Genomic DNA, 20,466 nt, shown 5'->3' with positions numbered 1-20,466 from the left:
GGAACCAAAGTCTTGTGAGCTGGAAAAAGGGGCCATGCGATCGCATGGCCTGGAAGGCAAAAATCCATGCGATCGCATGGCAGTAGGTGACAGCCCACACTGCTATAAATTCGCGTGTTTTGGTTCAATATCCATCATCTTTTTCTCTTCTCATTCATCAACGTATATATATATTTATATTTATATTATAATTTTAATTTTAATTTTAATTTCTAATAATAAGGGTATGTTAGCAAATGTTGTAAGGGTGTAAGTCAAAATTCTGTCCGTGTAACGCTACTCTATTTTTAATCACTGTAAGTTATGGTTAATGTTATTTTTAAATTAATGTCTCATAGCTAAGTTATTATTATGCTTATTTAAGACGAAGTAATCATGATGTTGGGCTAAAATATTAAAATTGGGTAATTGGGCTTTCTACCATAATTGGGGTTTGGATAAAAGAACGACACTTGTGGTTAGACAATGGGCTATTAATGGGTTTTATATTAACTAAATGATACCTAGTTAAATTAATATATAGACTTATAATTTAACGTATTTATATATAACCACATACGCTTGACTGGGTACGGTGGGCGGGATATCTATAAATACCAATAATTGTTCATTTTACCGGACACGGAACTGGATTAATAGTTAATAGACTTGTTGAAACAGGGGTGGATTACATTCAAGGGTAATTGTTGTAATTGTTAACAAAGTAGTAAAACCTTAGTTTACACACAGTCGATAACCTGGTGTATTCATTAAACAAAGTATTAAAACCTTGTTACAATTCGAATCCCCAATTAGTTGGAATATTTGACTTCGGGAGTAAGAATAATTTGACGAAGACTTTCGCACTTTATATTTATGACTGATGGACTATTATGGACAAATCCGTATGGACATATCGAATAATCTAGGACAAAGGACAATTAACCCATGGGAATAAACTAAAAATAACACGTCAAACATCATGATTATGGAAGTTTAAATAAGCATAATTCCTTTATTTCATATTTAATTTCTTTATTTTATATTTAATTGCACTTTTAATTATCGCACTTTTATTTATTATCATTGTATTTAATTGCACTTTTAATTATCGTACTCTTTAATTGTCATACTTTTTATTTATCGCATTTTTATTTACGCAATTTCATTATCGTTATTTACTTTACGCTTTAAATTAAGTTGTATTTATTTTTAGTATTTTACATTAGGTTTTAATTGCAACTAAAGTTTTAAAATCGACAAACCAGTCATTAAACGGTAAAAACCCCCTTTTATAATAATAATACTACTTATATATATTTTTGTATTTTTACAATTATAAGTTAAAAATATAGCGTTAAGCTTGTTTAATTTTTCCTGTGGAACGAACCGGACTTACTAAAAACTACACTACTGTACGATTAGGTACACTGCCTATAAGTGTTGTAGCAAGGTTTAGGTATATCCATTCTATATATAAATAAATCACTTGTGTAAAATTGTATCGTATTTAATAGTATTTCCTTGTAAAAATAATACTATTTCCTAGTACACCTCGCACACATCATTATTATTAAATTAATTATGTAAAATAAAATAAAATATGATATTATAATAACTACTATTTAAAATAGATCAATATATAAAATTAAAGTAGATTAAATATATATATATATATATATATATATATATATATATATATATATATATATATATATATATATATATATATATATGGAATGTATATGGCTTCGAAGTTAGTAAACCTTAAATTGTCAGTCATTCAATATTAAACAAAGTTAAACACAAATACTTATAAATATACAATAGTAAGTTATTAAATAATATATTTACATAAATTTTATCCATAACTATTATAGGTATACTATAGATATGTATGTATATATATAAAATTTATAAAGAAATTAGGATATTTCAGTCTATGTAAATATTAGAATGATAATATCAAGCTTATAAGTATTATTTTTTAATATCATTATTATCATCATTATTAATAACAATATTATCAATAATGATTATCATTAATAATTAGCATTATCAGTGTTATTAGTATTATTATTATTATCATTAAAATATTAATATCATTAATATAATTATTAATATAATTATTTATATTATTAGTATTATAGTTATTACTAAAATTACAAAAATTGTGTAATTATGGATATTATCAAAGCAACTGGTTATTACTAACATTAATTTTGTTATTATCAATATCATTATTAACATTATCATTAATAACTATTATTACTACTAGATATTAATATTATTATTTTTTGTAATATTAATAATGTTAAATGTATAATTATTATTAATGTATTTTTATTTAATAATTATTAATATTTAGTATATATAAGTAAAATCAGATTCAGGAACCGAATTTTGCTAACATCCCTATCCCAGCTTTTTCGGTTTTTGTATTTGTCTCCAAATTATTCGATAGCAATTCCAATAAATCGTAAAATCTGTTACTAGTAGCTATCAAGCTGTAGATTAATTTGTTTATGACTCTAATCTGAATTAAGAATCTAATATCAAGTTATAATACAACCGAAGTCTATTAGATGTTGATTTCTCCTTTTTATATTTTCTAATATTTCTGTACTGGAAGAAGGATTCTTGTCGACCATTCAGTTTTTATAAATCAATTTATTCTTCTCACATTATGAAAGAATTCAACCAACTTTTCCTCAATCAAAATCATCTATCAATTTTATCTGCAAAATAACCAGAAATAATTTTTTTTTTATTTCGTATAACTCTGTTCTTAACCCATTCAACCAAAAACTTGATTTCAAACTCCATTTGAAAATCCATAAATGCAGAGATGTTAGGAATCCTTCATTTAATCTTTCTGCAAAGTTTGAATCTTCAATTTTACATATCGAATTCGAATTTCTAAGTCAAAGTTATTAAATTAAAAAGTCAAATATTTGTTCATGATTAAATTCGAGTTTTATGTAAGGATTTAAGTTCAATTGATGGAATGGAAAGTTTCTATGAATCATTTAAAACCTTTTTCAATTTGAAAGTATCATCTTAACAAGTCCGGATTTCAAAATCAAGATTGAGTCTGTGGTGTTCATCGTATGACTACAGCAGGCATTTTCTATATATATTTTTTTATTTATTTCGTTTGCTATTGATTCAACACTCACCTGGAACGTTTCTATCTTAAAAACAAATTTAAATCGAACATATAATATAGTTGCTAGGTTGAATTGGGTCACGGTTTGTTTAATTCAAAGAAGAAGAAGAAGAAGATATAGAAAACGGGTATAAATTAATTCAGAATAGAAAGATTTCAGATAAACAAGCACAGTCGAGTGGTGATGGGTGTTTACGGGTAAGCGGGAGGTCGCGGGTTCGAGTCTTACTGGTGACAACTATTTTTTTTAGGCATTTTGAAGTAGTTTTACAAAAACCAAATATATTTATTTTTGTTATTATTGTTATTATTATTGTTGTTATAATTATTATCATTAGTATCATCATTAACTTGATTATTGTTATTATTATTAGTATTATAATTATTTGTATTATTATTATTAAGATCACCATTATTATAATTATCAATATTGTTATTATTAGTATTATATCTATTATTATCATTATTATTATAAGTATTAATTATGATATTACAATTAAATTCAAACTTTAATATTATTATCATGAACATGTTTAGTATTATTATTATGAAAGTAATATAAATTATTATCATTTTCGTAAATATTAGTATTAATATCTTTTTATAAATAATAGAAGTGTTAATATGGACATAAGTAATATTATTATCACGAGTATTATTATTATGTAGGTACTAAAATCAGTATCATGACTATCATTAACTGTAAAATCAATATTGTTACAAGTATTATTATTAATATCATTATTATTAGGATCATAGTTACAAACATGATTATTATTATTATTATTATCATTATGAAAATAATAAAATTATTATTTTCATTAATATTAGTATTAGTATTGCTTTTGTAACTACTAGTATTATTAGTATTATTATTAAACAAAAGTATCATTATTAACAATATCATTATTATTATTAACATTATCATTTTTAATAAAGTTATTATTATTATTATTAGTAAATCATTAATATCAAAACTATCATCTTTAAACAAATAAATATTTTTGTACATAAAACATACTTAATACATATACTACAACTATATTAATATTCCATATAACTATATATAAATCATATTAACATTACTTACATACAACAAATTAGGTATATTTTTTTTATATAATCCTAAATATATATAGATATTAATATGACTATATTAATCACTTTAAATACATATATAAGTTAAATACATAAAACATATAATTTAAGATATAACATAAAGTATATATTTTTAAATGAAATCTAGTATAAATCTTATATAACTATAATATATATATATATATATATATATATATATATATATATATATATATATATATATATATATATATATATATATATATATATATATATATATAATATACATTAATAAATGAAATTATGATATTTCTATCATATGTTTTAATAGAAATGCAATTAATATAGGTTCGTGAATCCGAGGCCAACCCTGCATTGTTCAATATCGTCATGTGTATTTTTACTACAAAATACAGTATTGTGAGTTTCATTTGCTCCCTTTTTAAATGCTTTTGCAATATATATTTTTGGGACTGAGAATACATGCGCTGCTTTTATAAATGTTTGTAGAAATAGACACAAGTACTCGAAAATTACATTCTATGGTTGGATTATCGAAATCGAATATCACCCCTTTTAGCTTGGTAGCCTAAGAATTAGGGAACAGACACCATAATTGACGCGAATCCTAAAGGTAGATCTACGGGCCCTAACTCCCCCCATACTGGAAAATGATATGCTTTAGTACTTTGAGTTATTAATACAGATGGATTTCTGTTTTGGGGATATTCTATATGCATTATGTTAACGTCGGTTACCAGGTGTTCAATCCATATGAATGATTTTTTAAACACTTGCGAGTGTATGATTATTGAATAAAGGAAATCTTGTGGTCTATTAAAATTATGGAAATGATTGATTACGATAAACTAATGAACTCACCAACCTTTTGGTTGACACTTTAAAGCATGTTTATTCTCAGGTATGAAAGAAATCTTCCGCTGTGCATTTGCTCATTTTAGAGATACTACTTGGAGTCATTTATGACAAATTTCAAAAGACGTTGCATTCGAGTCGTTGAGTTCATCAAGATTATTATTAAGTCAATTATAATTGGATATATTATGAAATGGTATGCATGCTGTCAACTTTCGATGTAATGAATGTTTGTCTTTCGAAAACGAATGCAATGTTTGTAAAATGTATCATATAGAGGTCAAGTACCTCGCAATGTAACCAAATGTAATGTATTCGTCTAGATGGATTAGGACGGGTCGTTAGAGAAACGCTTTTGGTAATGGTCCTGAAGGTCATGATCTATCTTTTGGGTCGTTTTGGTATAACGAGATGTGTTAAACTTTTGTCAAACCATGGGACTTGAGTTCCTGATGTTATAAACTCTTACTTACTGTATTTTACATTCGAACTTCACTTTTGGGCTCTAAACAACTCATGGAAAACATTTACATTTGGTATTTCCTCTACGGCATTACAGTACATTTCCTGGAGGATGAACTTGAATAAGACCTATTCTAGTAATGGGTAAGAATTTTTTGAAGAAAGGAAGAAAGAGGAATACGGAGATTTCCTACAGTTAATTGAAGCTTATAGAGGGTAATCATCTTCTCAGGAGGATTATTGGTCCTATCACTAGAGGAAGGAACCATCGGATTTAGTAATCTAAGATTTCTACGCTCTCTGCATAACTGGTATATTTCGGCTTCAATGATGGTAGAAGGAATAGTACTCACATCGCGATTATCTTTCTGGGAAGAAGTGCTGCTGGATTCGGCCATGGTAGTGCACAAAATAAAATAATACAAACAGAGAAGAAGAATAAGTGAGAACTGACCTTGCACAAATTAATCGCTATACGAGTAATTGCATATATCTTCAAAGGCAAATGATCAGCTTTCTGAAAAGGAAAAATGAAAGGGGAACGGATTCTTTATAATCAAATTGATAGACGATGAAAGGGTGTGATCGTGCCACGTGTATGAACCAGATTAATAGGGTAACAATTTAAATTTCGAAAATAAATCAAAAAGTTTTGGGGGCAAAGAAACATGACATCAGCACAGAGAAACAAACAGTCACAGCAGTTTTGTGTCTTCGAGGAAAAAGGCATCTTTTATTTTTAGTTTAATGACTTTATTTTTTGCAAAAATAAAGACATTAAACTGGGGGGACTTAATGGTGTATCCTAGGGAATACACGCATAAAAACACCATTTTTATACAGAAAAATGGATCAACGAGCATAAAAAATAACAATATTTGGCGGTTTTTAACATTTGCCGCCAAGCGTACAGCAGGCCGCCCAGTATCATGCGTATGCCCTGCAGGCAGCTTCAATGCTTAGGCCCTTTTTCTAGGCACGTGAACGGCACGCAGCCACGTCAGCACACGCCACCGACCTCCCGGATACTTCGCGTAACAGAATTAATCAGCGATTGACACGTGCATTCCGAGAATTTCCGACATTCTACGCCTATAAATAGACCCCGTGGGTCACCACATTTCACATATGAACTTCAGTCAGAGAGAAGTACACTTTCTCTCTCACACAGTTCTTTCTCTCTCTAAACGCACATTAGTCGCTTAGCAACAATACGCTAGACGGATCAATTACAGATTGATCCCCAGACTGATTGAGGCCACCCTACGGATCTCTCATCCGTGTTCCGGGTCTGCAGAGATTATTTCTCGAGGGCAAACATCAGTCGGCATCATACCCTCCACGCTAAGTAGCTATTGTCTTGTACTGGTACCTTACAACCGCTACACGGAAAATCGTATCAACAGTACACATAAGCAGAATTCAAGACTCGATATCTCTGAAAGATTGGAATTCCAGGAAGACCAACCTAATGTATATTCTAAAACATCGACTACAACTGTTCAAACCAATATTACTATCAAAAGCCTGCAACCATCTATAACTATAATTAGAAGACCGAATCTGAAAGGAATGAAGACCTGAAGTTGATATGCCTGTGAATTGGAAAATCATGGACGCTTCACCAAACTTTCAGAATTTTAGACCGGTTTGGGATGATACAATTGGCTTGATCATAATACTAGTCGATCATGTTTTCGACTCGCTTTTTCGACTCGCGTTTTCGACTCGCTTTTTCGACTCGCGCTTTCGACGTGCGTTTTCGACTCGCTTTTTCGACTCGCATTTTCGACTCGTGTTTTCGACGCTCTTTTCCGACTCTCTTATTCGACTCGCTTTTTCGACGCGTGTTTTCGACTCGCGAATTTGAAAACTGAAACTGAAAGTGTGAAAATGAAAATGAAAATTGGTAACGTAAAATTTTTTGTATAACTTTTTAGTTATTTTATAAAATGAAATTCTATTTCATTTTATTTCAACAAAAAAAAAAACCCATTTTTCAAATTCCGTGGAATTTATGAATTCCAATTCATTCAGATTTCAATTCCCTTAACACATTTCATTCCTTGAAAAAATATTCTTCCAACTGAACGGGACCTTAGGTTTTCCATAAACAAAGTTTTAAATCCATTAGCATGAGTTACTGGTGTTAAAGGCTACATGATTACTTTATGTTAGTAAATCCAATCTGGCAATCTACTACCGTTACTACAAATCCCATAAGAGAAATGATTTTCCCTGACTTTTTTGTGATATGAACCTAGTCCCAAAACACGGATATACAATTGATTCCAATGCGAACGAGCAACAATGCATTAAACTGAAGGAACTCTAACTTTATTTTGTTATACATCAAAACTCATAAGAACTATGCATAATCGACAGTTAAATTGACCAGTGGCGAATCTAGGATCGTAATTCAGTGGGGTCCTAATTTTTTTCAATAACTTATATAAATATAAAATTGAACGTGTCGGGTCGGGTCGAAGCGAATCGGGTCATTACATCTTAAGTGCCACAATCAAAGTATAAGCAATAACTATGTTATATAAATCAACAATTTTGTCAAGTTTGTAAGTAAATAAAAAAAAAAAAAAGTAACTAGTAACTATTCATACAACACATTTCAAAAGAATACGTTATAGATTGGGTATTTTTTAACCGGCGGTATTAACGTCACTGACGGGGGCCATTAGCCACCCACCCTATCATATTCAGGAAGTCACAGATCATGTTTACTTCATACACCCGTTAACAAAGACTCAAGATATTGCACCCAAACAAAACCCCCGAAGGAACTTTGCTATATATGGGCATATCCCATCATTTGCAAAAAAAAAAAAAAAAAAAAAAAAAAAAACCAAAAACCCTGAGAACTCTATAATCAATTGCAAGGTAAATTGCATTATGAAATCCCTACTCGAAGCTCGAACTCGAGACATCTCAAACACTAAAGATAGGGCGGTAACCACTTACCTAAATGGAGATGGTTAGTTATAGATTGGAATTGGGAGTTGAAATTTGAATAAAAGTAAGGAGAATAAAAACGGTTCACTTTTCTTTATATATTTATATTTATTAATGGCTCATACTATAAAATCATAAGTGTACTAATTTCTAAATATTTTTTTAGTGGCTCATACGATAAAATTTAAACTTGAAAATAATATGAGGTCCTACAATTATATTTAGTGGTGTCATGTAAATTTTTTAATAATTGTTTGTAAAAAAAAATTTCGTAACTAGTAGTGTCACGAGACCCCACAGGTAAAGAGCTAGGTTCGCCCTGAAATTGACCTATTAGTAAAATTAATGTAGCCATGTTCCTTAATGGTGTAATTAAAAAAATTCCTAAACTTAATTTAATATTCAAAAAAGACATAACTGTGTAATTCGTCCCTGCATTTTTTTTTCATCCTCGTCCCTAATGTAATTTTATCTCATCCTCACCCTTAAAGTTACAACTCAGTTTCAAATTGGTCCCCGCTGTTACCAGCCGTTAACTGCAAACTAGAAAGGTATACTCACGTGACAAACACGTGAGGGTAATAATGTCATTTGCGTGTATTTATATTATGCATTCGTACAATAAATACTTTGGGGAAGAGAATGAAACCACCACATACTCTAAGGACCAAATGCGTAATTAAATTATATATTTATGTTGCCATCGTATGAATCTGCTTCCATTAGTTTCAGTTCATTAAACCCTAATTCCCAAATTACCCTACTAGCTATTAGACAAAACTTATGCATAGTACACGGGTATAATCGTCATTTCACAAAAAGGGTACAATGGTCTTTTCACTCCTCCTTCTACACTCTTCCTCCTACATGAAACAGACCAGTCTCTTTCACTCTCACTACCCTTCCACTCCCTTCCATTCATACTCAGGGTTTCTTTCCCCCCAATTTCTCAACTGCCACTCTCTCCATTCTTCCTTTCACCCCAATTGCTTTTAAAAAAATCACACACACACATCGACGTACCTTAGCCGCCCAAGCTTGGTTCCGTGATCGACGACTACGAAATTTTATGCTTTCATCTCATTTTCCCATCCAAATGGAACGATTCAGGGCCGATGGGTTTCGTTTCTTCTTTTGGTCGGAATGGAACAACATCGAATCGACACTCTTCATGATATCATCCGAATGACTGCCAGCATCTTACTTTGCTTTGATTTTTAGGTAAATGATGTTTTTTCGCTGCTATTCTGTTTTCCTTTTTTGGTTTTCGTATTCGTATTGTTTTGGATTGAAATTGATTTGTTTGTGTGAAGCCAATTTCAATTTAGTTGGTGTGATCAATTTATTCATGTATATACTAATTTCTTATTGAAATTAGTTCGATTGACTATTTTTATCAAAGTAAATTTGATTTAATTATGTTTAATAGGATATCAAATTGATTTGCTGTTATTTAGGGTACTTTGACCAAACCTCTATGAAGAAATGACTTTCATGCAGGAGAACGACATGACCAAAGCGTTTTAGTTGCAGAAAAGAAAGAAATCACTTCAAGTGGTTGTGTGGAAGTCTCAAAAAACACTTACCATGTGATGTAATTAAATCAGTCTCAAAAGACATTATTCTGAACATTCCTATCGATAAAACCCGACGCATCGCAAGTGCCATTCACTAGTTGGATCTATTGTCACGAACCCTAATTCTAAAATTAGCAATATGGTTAATTGTTGGTGTGGTAGAAAAGCCATTCTTCGCATATCAAAGACTGTGAAAAACCCAGGAAGGAGATTCTACAGCTGCCCAATTCCGGTATTTACCATATTTTTTCTTTTTGAAATTCGTTAGTCGATTCATAGTTTATTATGAACTGTGATATGAAATAATTGTTGTATTTTTTGTATAGTGGTCCGAATGTGAGTTTGTACAGTGGTATGACCCACCCGTGAAGTCACGAGAAGAGTTATTGGAGATGAATAAAATGCTTGCATTGAAACTCAAGAACGAGGAACGAAAAAGTAGGCGTCTCCAGTTTCTATTGATTTTGTTATGATTAGCTATTTTTTATTGCAAATTTTTATAGACACTTGAACCAATTGTAGGTTTTTTGAGAATGTAAATGTACTTTTTTCGAATGTAATGCAGTTTGTGTACTTAATGGAAGTTCTCTTATTTGTGTTTAGTTTTTGTGCAACATTCATATTGTGCAGTTTTTTTTTACCAATGTAAATACCATATTGTGCAGTTTGTACAGCATATTGTGCAGTTTGTGCAGCATATTGTGCAGTTTGTGCAGTTTGTACAGCATATTGTGCAGTTTGTTTGACTAATCAAAGTAACAAAATTCAAGTAAATAGCATATTGTGCAGTTTGTACAGCATATTGTGTTGTTTGTTTGACCAATCTAAATAGCCTATTTGTTCACTCATTTTGTTCAGTTCAAAGTAACAAAATTCAAGTAAATAACATATAGTGCAGTTTAAATAGCATACTATGCATCAGATTGTGCACTGTATAGCCTGTTCAGTTTAAATGAATTCGAATTATTTAAGTAAGACAAAATTGCTGAAATGATCCCTGTGGTTTGTATCAAAATGCTGATTTAGTCCCCATGGTTTTTTTTTGACTGATTTCATCCTCATGGTATGTTAAAAGGATCTAATTTGATTGAAAGAGATGAATGGGTTTTTATTTAATTGGATTTTTATTTTAATTTTATATATTTGAGTAGTGTACAGTGGTTGAAACTTGAAAGCACCTCACGTGCTCGACTGAAAGCATGATAGGGTTTAAAAAGACAGATTTACCCATCACGTGATTCACACATGGTAGGGGTTAACGGTGATTCTTAACGTCTGTCAGAAATAGGGATTAAGTTAGCAACATTGACAAATCATGAGGATCAAATCCATCAAAAAAAAAAGCATAGGGACTAAATCAGCATTTTGATACAAATCACAGGGACCATTTCAGCAATTTTGTCTTTAAGTAATGTGTACTGTACAGCCTGTTTAGTTTAGTTTAGTGCAGTTCATCCAAGTACTACCAAAAAACATCAAAATAATAAAATTCCATGGCATGTTGCAGTCTTGCAGAGTATTATCAAAGTACAACCAAAAGAACAAAATACCAACAAAATAACATCTTGACCCAAAGTGGCAATGCCTACCCAAAGTACATATAATAAATCATGGAAAAACATTAAAATAAAAGTTCTTGATCCAAAGTTGCATAAAACACCAAAAGTAGCAATCTTGACCCATAATTGACCCATTGTTGATGCAAAGTAGCAATCTTGACCCTCATTGACCTTGACCGGTGTTGACACTGTCATTAGTACAACGCCTCTTGTTATGCCCAGGTTCCTTGCAATTACCACAACGATTAACTGTACCCTTCTTTGACAATTTGGTCTTTCCTTTCAAGTCAACTTTTTCATCCACCCCTTTCTTTCTATTCTTCTTAGGTCGTCCAGTTGTAGCTTCCTTTATTGGAGGTAACAATTTGGTTGGTACATCACTCTTACGCCACAAATCTATTCCGTTGACTGGATTAATTTTGTATTTGTAAGTATTCTTCCAAGTATCCAACCAGTGTACTCGACGCACCCAAGACTCAAGTGGACCAACAGTCTCATCATTAACCCTAGACATATTCCAAAGTACAACCACTACATGTTTACAAGGTATACCCGTGAGCTCCCATCTTCGACAATCACACACTTTATTCACAATATCAACCACAACTTGTTCACCATGGGGTCCATTAACTTGGTACTTTCCATCACCATTCCATAAAACAGTCAACTTATGTGCATCTTTCTGATTTCCTTCAAATATTTTGGTTGCAGCTGGTGTTAATGGACCTTGACAGTTGGACATCCGATTAATAACATTTACAATTCTCTTCATTAGATACTCTCTGACAAATTCCAGACAAGTAATGATCGGTTTATCTCTAGCATCAACTAACCATCTATTTAACACCTCACACATATTACTAAGCAAGACATCAGAATGTGCTCTACCTGCAATTATAATGCAATTATAATAAGCAGTATTTATTAATAATAAAAAATTTTATTTACTTAATTACTTAAACACTAAACATACCAGTAAAGTGGCTTTTTGACCAATGTTTAGGCGCAATCTTATTCAACCAAATCCAGCATGGTTCACTAAAACCCTTCAATGCTAACATGTTCTTTTCAAATTCAGGCACAGTTGTGGATGTAGCACACTTCCACAGGTGATTCTTGTATGCATCTCCACTCCATTTAGCTTTCATATTACCATGAAGATGCTTTACACAATATCTGTGTTCTGCACATGGGTATAGTCTATCCACTGCTTGCAAAAGTCCCTGGAAAACAACAAGTAGTTATAAAAAAAAAATATAAAATGTCAAGAAAGTATAAAAAAACTAGTACCTTTTGTCTATCACTTATGAAAGTAAAGTTGGAACGTGTATGTAGACCCAAATCTTTCCCTAAACAATCTAAAAACCACAACCAAGAATCATACTTCTCCTTTTCCACCAATGCATAAGCTACTGGGTATATACCATTATTTGAATCTACTCCAACAGCCGTTAATAATTCTCCCGATGCTGGTTCTTTCATGAAAGCTCCATCTAATCCAAGCAAATCCCTACCCAAAGCCTTGAAACCCTCCTTTAAAGGTCCTAAACATACATAGACCCTCCTAAAAATCCGAATATCAGAGCTAGAATCAGCTTGTTGAACATCCACTATTGTAGTTGTACCAGGGTTAGCTCTTCTTAATTCTTCCAAATAATCCCTTAAATGTGCATACTGTAACTCATAATCTCCTTGAACAATTTTAATTGCACACTTCAAAGCTCTATATGTCTTGCTTTTAGTAACCTCAACCTCATGCTCAGATTCAAGTTGATACTTCACTGCCTTTATAGGCATGTTAGGATTTGAAGGTATTTTGTCCGTCAACTTTGATGCAAGAAAGTCATAAGTGCACATTTTAATCTTTCTAGAAGTTAGACATCCGTGCTCATTTTTAAATGTTTTCACAACCCAAGTTTCTTTGTTTGGTTGTTTTGAGAGATACACAACCCATTTACATTTCCAGTTTTTATCTTCACCTTCGTTACTACCAGCCTTCGAGAAGCATCCTTGTTTTAACCCATTACAAACATCTCTTATTCTTATGTTGTCATTCTTCTTTAACCAAAGTTGTCTTCTTGTCTCGATAGCATGCAACCTTATATAACTTATTGCTTCTTCCTTAGTACCAAATTGTTGACCAAGATAGAAATAGGTGCTAACCACACTTGAACTTTCCTCCTGTTGCTGTAACAGGATGTTGTAAATTACTGAAACAAGAAAATTATTCTGAACGAATGAAACGATATAAATGTGATGAATACTTACAATATAATTGTTCTAAATGTAAAACATCCAAGTTTGCATACTCCGTTCGTATTGTGTACGTAGGAACATCCATTGGTAGATCGATAATGGAAAGAATTTTTTAGGGTTTGCTTGATGAATGAAGGTTTACGTGATGATGAATATGAAACGTCGACTGGTACATCAGATAAACCAGAAGTCGTCTGTCATATACACTTATACATAGCCGGCTTATTTTAATAGGGTTTATATAAGTTAAATAGCTAAAATACTAATATGCCCTTGGTGTTTATACACGTGACTAGTCATAAACTGCTAAGATTTAACGGCAGTTACCATTAAGGACCAATTTGAAACTGAGTTGTAACTTTAAGGGTGAGGATGAGATAAAATTACATTAGGGACGAGGATGAAAAAAAATGCAAATTTTAGGGACGAATTACACAGTTATGTCTTCAAAAAAAGTTAGTTGTCATTATTTGAAGAAATGTGTGATGATCATTCTATTGATGCGTATAATAGGCGTACATATTTATGGGATTTGTTTTATTATAATATTAAGTCAACTACAATTCTTAACGAATAACGATACATTATTAGAAAGGTATCTCCGTATAATTGGCCGTAAATTATTCAATATAATCAAATAGCATACCCATTTGTAATTAATAACAAAATTCCTTATCTAATGTGACCTGCACACCCTTTTATTTTATTATATAAACAGATAACGTGGTACTTATTGTGGTATTGGGTTTTGTTGTTGTTGTATAACGTGCTACTTATATATTTATAAAATACTTCAATAAAAGGGTTATAAATCTGCTCGCCCTTTAATCACTCATCATCCAATTTTTTGCATTGTATCTCTTCATTCTGATATGATCGCCATCTGATACAGTCAAATAATGGACAAACTTGCCAAGTGTGCGGTAAACTATGTTCCGCTTACTCCTCTCACATTTATCAAAAGAGCATCCAAGATTTATTCGAACCGCACTTCGTTAATATACAATGAAGTTCGGTTCACTTGGGGCCAAACTTACGAACGATCATGTCGCCTTGCCCACTCACTGCATTCTCTTAACGTTGCCAAGAATGATGTTGTAAGATTCTTGTTACAATTCAACTATATAAGTTTTGTGTGCTGTGTGAATATATATGATAAAAGCAGTTTTTAACTAATTATTTGTTGATTATCTTGATTTTGATAGGTGTCCGTATTAGCACCAAATATACCTGCATTATATGAGATGCATTTTGCAGTCCCTATGGCTGGAGCAGTGCTTAATGCAATCAACACAAGGCTGAATGCTAAAAACATAGCCACCATTCTACGTCATTCGGAAGCCAAAGTCTTCTTCGTAGATTATGAGTACGTACCCATTGCATCTGATGCGATACGGTTGTTGGTGGCCCGTTTGGAAGATAGCACTGTAGGACAATACACTATACCTTTAGTCGTTGTTATCGATGACATTGAAAAGCCAACCGGGGTCCGTCTTGGCAAGTTGGAGTATGAGCAACTTATCTATCGTGGTAACCCTGAGTATCTAGGTGAAGATTTGGACGATGAGTGGGATGCTATCGCTTTGAACTACACGTCTGGAACCACTTCTGAGCCTAAGGGAGTGGTCTATAGTCATCGTGGTGCGTTTCTGAGCACCATGAGCTTGATTCAAAGTTGGGAAATGGGTACCGAGACGGTATATTTGTGGTCACTTCCAATGTTTCATTGCAACGGTTGGACATTCACTTGGGGTGTAGCGGCTAGAGGTGGCACAAATGTGTGCATACGCAACACCACAGCAAAGGAAATTTTTAAAAATATTTCTCAACATAAGGTGACTCACATGTGTTGTGCACCCGTCATCTTCAACATGCTTTTAGAGGCTAAATCAGACGAGCGGTGTGATATAACCTCTAAAGTTAACATACTAACAGGAGGGGCACCTCCACCAGCTCCCCTTCTTATAAAAATGGAAGACACTGGATTCCACATAACGCATGCCTATGGCCTTACTGAGGCCACGGGGCCGGCGCTAATATGTGAGTGGCAAAGCAAGTGGAATCAGTTACCTAGAGAAGATCAAGCTAGATTGAAGGCTCGTCAAGGTGTAAGTATTCTTACACTCGCCGATGTTGATGTTAAGGATAAGAAAACAATGGAGAGCGTTCCACATGACGGTAAGACAATGGGAGAGATCGTACTACGAGGAAGTAGTGTAATGAAAGGATACTTAAAAGACGAGAAGGAGACTGCTAAGGCCTTTCATAAGGGATGGTTCTTAACCGGCGATGTTGGAGTCATACACCCCGATGGGTACATGGAAATTAAAGATAGGTCAAAAGACGTTATCATCTCCGGTGGAGAAAATATTAGTAGCGTGGAGCTCGAGTCTGTTCTATTTAACCACCCGGCCATACTTGAAGCCGCGGTGGTTGCAATGCCTCATCCACGGTGGGGAGAGAGCCCTTGTGCTTTTGTTGTCTTGAAAAATGCAGGAGAAACATCAGAAACTGAAATCTTAGCATATTGCAAGAAAAATATGTCAAAATTTATGGTTCCAAAGAAGGTGGAGTTTGTAAAAGAACTGCCAAAAACTAGTACTGGTAAAATACAAAAAGTGGAGCTAAGAAAAATGGCAAAAACTCTTCAAATTTCTATCGACACAGCCACAAACAACAATGGATCTGAAATGGAAGTTCAATTAGATCAAACGACTCAGTTACAACAAGGTCAACCTCTTAATCGGGAAAAAGTTGTTACAATGTCTCGACTTTAAGTTTCTTGTCACTTTCAAACGGTGTGTCAATTGGATAATATTCAATGTATTTTTTTACTAATAATCTAATTTTTACGGTATTTATCCATCATGCTTATCACATTCATGTATATTTTATGTTCGTAGTTTGTTAAGATATTGTTTATGAGATTAGATCTTGATTTTGAGTTTGACCATAATGGAAAAATATTGTTTTAGTCATAGGCATATAAGATATATATTACTAGGTTTTAGAGCCCGTGCAACTTGCACGGGTGAGTAAAAAACCGTGCAAAAACTGTTACGTATATTATTCAAGTGTGTAAATAGCAATACTAAAAAAATTAGAAAAATGTAAGAATTAGAGGTGCACAAACTGGATAAAAGACGGGATCCGGACAAAAATAACTGAATTTTTCTGTCCGGTTTTTCCGAATTCGGATCCGGTTCACAGCGTCGATTTTCCTGATGCATAAATTACAATCACACACGCTAATGTGTTACAAATATTCACAAAACAAATATTCACAAAATTAAGCATCGTAAAATAAATGGGAAATTGTCAATCAAGAACTGAGTTTTTTACAATGGGAAATTATGCATTAGGAATTGATTTTTTTTATCACAATCAGTTCAAACGTCTAAAACTAAAAGAATTCATACAGGTAAACACACAAATTCGCTTAACATGAAAATACCCAATTTGACCAGGCATGCCCATTTGCCACATTCAAAATAAGATTCTAATCTTAGAAAGCTCGTTGTTTTTTGCCTTCATGTAGAGTCGACATCATGATCAGGCTTAATGTTTGCATCTTTCTCCCTTCTTGATAACTCTCCTAACATCTCTGTAATTCATAACACAAACATTACTAACACTATCATCAAAATGCTTGCTTTTTACATGTGCCATTTTCGACTAACCAACTTTTTTATGAAGACCCGTTATGACATGTTCAGGATTAGATACTCAACTTTTTACTAACCTGTTTTCGACTATTCATTTTTTTATGAAGACCCGTATTGACATGTTCAGAATTAGATACTCAACTTTTTACTAACCCGTTTTCGACTAATCAACTTTTTATGGAGACCTGTTTTGACATGTTCATGATTGCATACTCAACTTTTTACTAACCCGATTTTACCAGTCTTCGACTAATCAACTTTTTACCCGTTTTCGACTAATCAACTTTTTACCCGTTTTTGACAAATTCAGGTTTAGATACTCAACTTAATAAGTTTACGGGTCAAGTCGGCCCAGACCATGTTAACCCATATTAAAATGTAACATGTGTAAATCAAGACCCATTTTGACATGTTAACCAACCTGCATGACCCGTGTAATTTGCCACATTTAACTTTTTTTTTAAAAGAAGAATAACAAACTTTTCAATGCTAGATCAAGAATCTAAACATATACTTAAAAGTCTTGGTTTCAACCAAAACTGAACTTTGATAATAATTAGTAGTTACAAACCAACAAAGTAGTAATCAACCTGAAAAAAAAAAAACTGATAATCCATTCAAACGCTCTACTTCACGGACCCAGAGTGAACTTGTAGCGATCAGAAAGTCATAACTTGTTCGTTCTAAAATGTGAACGGGATGGTGTTGTCTCTGTCATGTGAAAGAAGTTATTCGGTTATGATATTATTGTGTTCTGATAAATAATCATATGGTATATTGTGTTGTATCAATTTTATGGAAATTAAATTTTTTACCTCAGGTTGACAACAATGTCCTTCGATACAGCTGATTTTGGTGTATGGTTCCAGAGACTTCATCTTCTCCGATTATCCCACAATAGCTGCAAATGCAACTGCATTCACCGACATCCTTATGGGAATAAGAAACACCTACATAGTGAGCATCACAACATAACATGAGTACATGTCAACTACAAAGAGGGACAAGATTACAGCAAAGTGTATAATTAGAAAGGCACAACAAATTAGACATAAGGAGATGCTGACTTAACTCTTTGCAACAAAAGATGACAGAGGAAACACGAAAGTTTCACCATCAAAATCAAATCATCCTCCTATGTTTGTACACCATGACCTCTTCAATTTAGCCTGAATACAACTCTAACCCCTTGATAAAAATCGATACATCTAACATCTCGATTCGATTAGGGTTTGATGATGATATATTAAATTAAATAAAAACTTTTACATCATAAACAGAAAGAAAAAATTACGCGGTTGATCACTATGTTTGTCAAATATTTCACATTAGCCACTAACGTTTATTTTGGACATGGTTGGTCACCCAACTATGCATATGGTTTCATGGTTGGTCACTTGGCCTAATGGCTGTTAAATTTTATCGTTGGTTCAGTCATATGTGTAGCATGCGAGTGAAATGGAGGGTAAAATTGTCTTTTAGTCCTCTTTTTACTTTCTCTTATCCTGACTTCATCTCCATCAGCTATCCATGTCATTGTTCCCAGTTAAAAAATAAAAAATAAAATAAAATAAAATAAAATAAAAAACTGAACCTAAAACTAAAATCAAACTAAACACAAATTTAAATCAACATCACTGAAACAATCAAACCCTCTTTCTCAAACCCATTATAAAAATTAAAAGCTAATGATTTATAGATAAACGTTAAACAAGTATGAAACAATTATGGTGGCAAAAAATCAACTCACGTGACTCCCTCTTACCTGCGCAATATATCACTTTTCCCTAAATTTTGTAACGTTGATTCTCGCTCAGACGAAGCCATCGTTCAGATCTGGGTTTTGAGGTTTAAAGCCACCATCGTTCAGATCTGGGTTTTGAGGTATGAAGACACCATTGTTTAGATTTCACCAGTGTTCATTATCGATTGAGTTTGGTGATGATCTGATTTTATCGATGGCAGTAGCTAACCCATTTATCAGTTCATGGACCTTTAAGGTTAATAGTAAATAGTAAATAGTAGCCATATAGATTAATTTGCTTGTTTAGTATTTCATTTAATTTATATAGATTGGTTGATTTTATGTACCGAACAATAATATAGAATGTAAATATTGGTTTTTTGTTGATTTATTAGTTATGGAAGTGTTTTTATGTTTCGGTAGTGATTTGATTATTAGATTATTAAGATTTATGAATGTTGTTGAGATGGAGAAGAGATGAAGACGAAGGTGTTAGAGGAAAGAAGTGAAAATGGTAAATTTATGAAATTACCCTCACATGTTACTCATGTGAACCAATTAACGGACTGACACAAACATCCGTCAGACCGAGTGACCAATCACAAAACATGTGCATAGTTGAGTGACTAATCACGTTCAAAATAAACTTTAGTGGTTAATGTGAAATATTTGACAAACATGAGTGACCAACGACGTAATTTTTTCTAAACAGAAATTTAAATACTTGTGTAGATCAAAATGTCGATTGTATTCTTGTAGGAAGGAAGATTTAAGAATATCAATTGACATTAGGTTTAAGAATTTGGGAGAAAAGTTGCTGCAGTGCGTTTGTGGGTTATTGAATTTTTTACGTAAGTTTCGTATTGCGAGTCTTTTTCGTTTATATACCTAAAAAAATCTATACATACATCTATACGTATATAATTACTATTACTATTACTATTAAATTATAATTAAAAATGAGATTAAATATAATAATGACACCTAAGTAAATACTTTTTTGTTTTATATATATGTATAGATGCATAGATATAAAAATATAGCGTTTCATGTAAGAACGCTCTAAATTAATTAATATTAATATTAAAGAAATAATTTTGATAACATACACAATAGTAAAAACTGTACTTCGTAC

The 20,466-nt window shown here is 32.4% G+C and overlaps 3 protein-coding genes and 1 long non-coding RNA gene across 4 annotated transcripts in view; 2 read left to right on the top strand and 2 right to left on the bottom strand.

Annotated features, from left to right (window-relative positions):
• Positions 1 to 9,452: 9,452 nt before the first annotated feature.
• LOC139850526 (uncharacterized) lies at positions 9,453 to 10,685 on the top strand. Its single transcript, XR_011760057.1, has 3 exons — positions 9,453 to 9,751; positions 10,031 to 10,339; positions 10,434 to 10,685. It is a non-coding gene; the product is annotated as an uncharacterized lncRNA (long non-coding RNA).
• A 1,144-nt stretch (positions 10,686 to 11,829) lies between these two features.
• On the bottom strand, positions 11,830 to 14,007 carry LOC139849276 (uncharacterized). Its single transcript, XM_071838934.1, has 4 exons — positions 13,935 to 14,007; positions 12,957 to 13,876; positions 12,640 to 12,889; positions 11,830 to 12,554 (listed from the first exon to the last, which is right to left on the bottom strand). Exons 1-4 carry the CDS (start codon positions 14,005 to 14,007, stop codon positions 11,830 to 11,832), a joined length of 1,968 nt encoding a protein of 655 aa, XP_071695035.1.
• An 814-nt stretch (positions 14,008 to 14,821) lies between these two features.
• Positions 14,822 to 16,699, top strand: LOC139850508 (trans-cinnamate:CoA ligase, peroxisomal-like). The gene is made up of 2 exons (XM_071840080.1): positions 14,822 to 15,019; positions 15,128 to 16,699. Exons 1-2 carry the CDS (start codon positions 14,822 to 14,824, stop codon positions 16,697 to 16,699), a joined length of 1,770 nt encoding a protein of 589 aa, XP_071696181.1.
• A 2,797-nt stretch (positions 16,700 to 19,496) lies between these two features.
• LOC139849275 (uncharacterized mitochondrial protein AtMg00810-like) overlaps positions 19,497 to 20,466 on the bottom strand; it is a 38,478-nt gene continuing 37,508 nt past the window's right edge. The window contains exon 3 of the mRNA XM_071838933.1: positions 19,497 to 19,580. Coding sequence (XP_071695034.1) covers positions 19,497 to 19,580 — 84 coding nt within the window. The remainder of the gene's footprint in view (positions 19,581 to 20,466) is intronic.

This window comes from Rutidosis leptorrhynchoides, chromosome 5, assembly GCF_046630445.1.
Source record: "Rutidosis leptorrhynchoides isolate AG116_Rl617_1_P2 chromosome 5, CSIRO_AGI_Rlap_v1, whole genome shotgun sequence".
Taxonomy (NCBI): domain Eukaryota; kingdom Viridiplantae; phylum Streptophyta; class Magnoliopsida; order Asterales; family Asteraceae; genus Rutidosis; species Rutidosis leptorrhynchoides.
This window is presented reverse-complemented; position numbering and strand designations above follow the sequence as displayed.

Excerpts from the sequence above, each read along its gene's own strand:
- LOC139849276 (XM_071838934.1), bottom strand. The coding sequence starts at position 14,007 with ATGGATGTTCCTACGTACACAATACGAACGGAGTATGCAAACTTGGAT. Across the intron at positions 13,877-13,934 it reads ACATTTAGAACAATTATATT|TAATTTACAACATCCTGTTA; the intron begins GTAAGTATTCAT and ends TTCTTGTTTCAG. Across the intron at positions 12,890-12,956 it reads TCATAAGTGATAGACAAAAG|GGACTTTTGCAAGCAGTGGA; the intron begins GTACTAGTTTTT and ends GTTGTTTTCCAG.
- LOC139850508 (XM_071840080.1), top strand. The coding sequence starts at position 14,822 with ATGGACAAACTTGCCAAGTGTGCGGTAAACTATGTTCCGCTTACTCCT. Across the intron at positions 15,020-15,127 it reads ACGTTGCCAAGAATGATGTT|GTGTCCGTATTAGCACCAAA; the intron begins GTAAGATTCTTG and ends TGATTTTGATAG.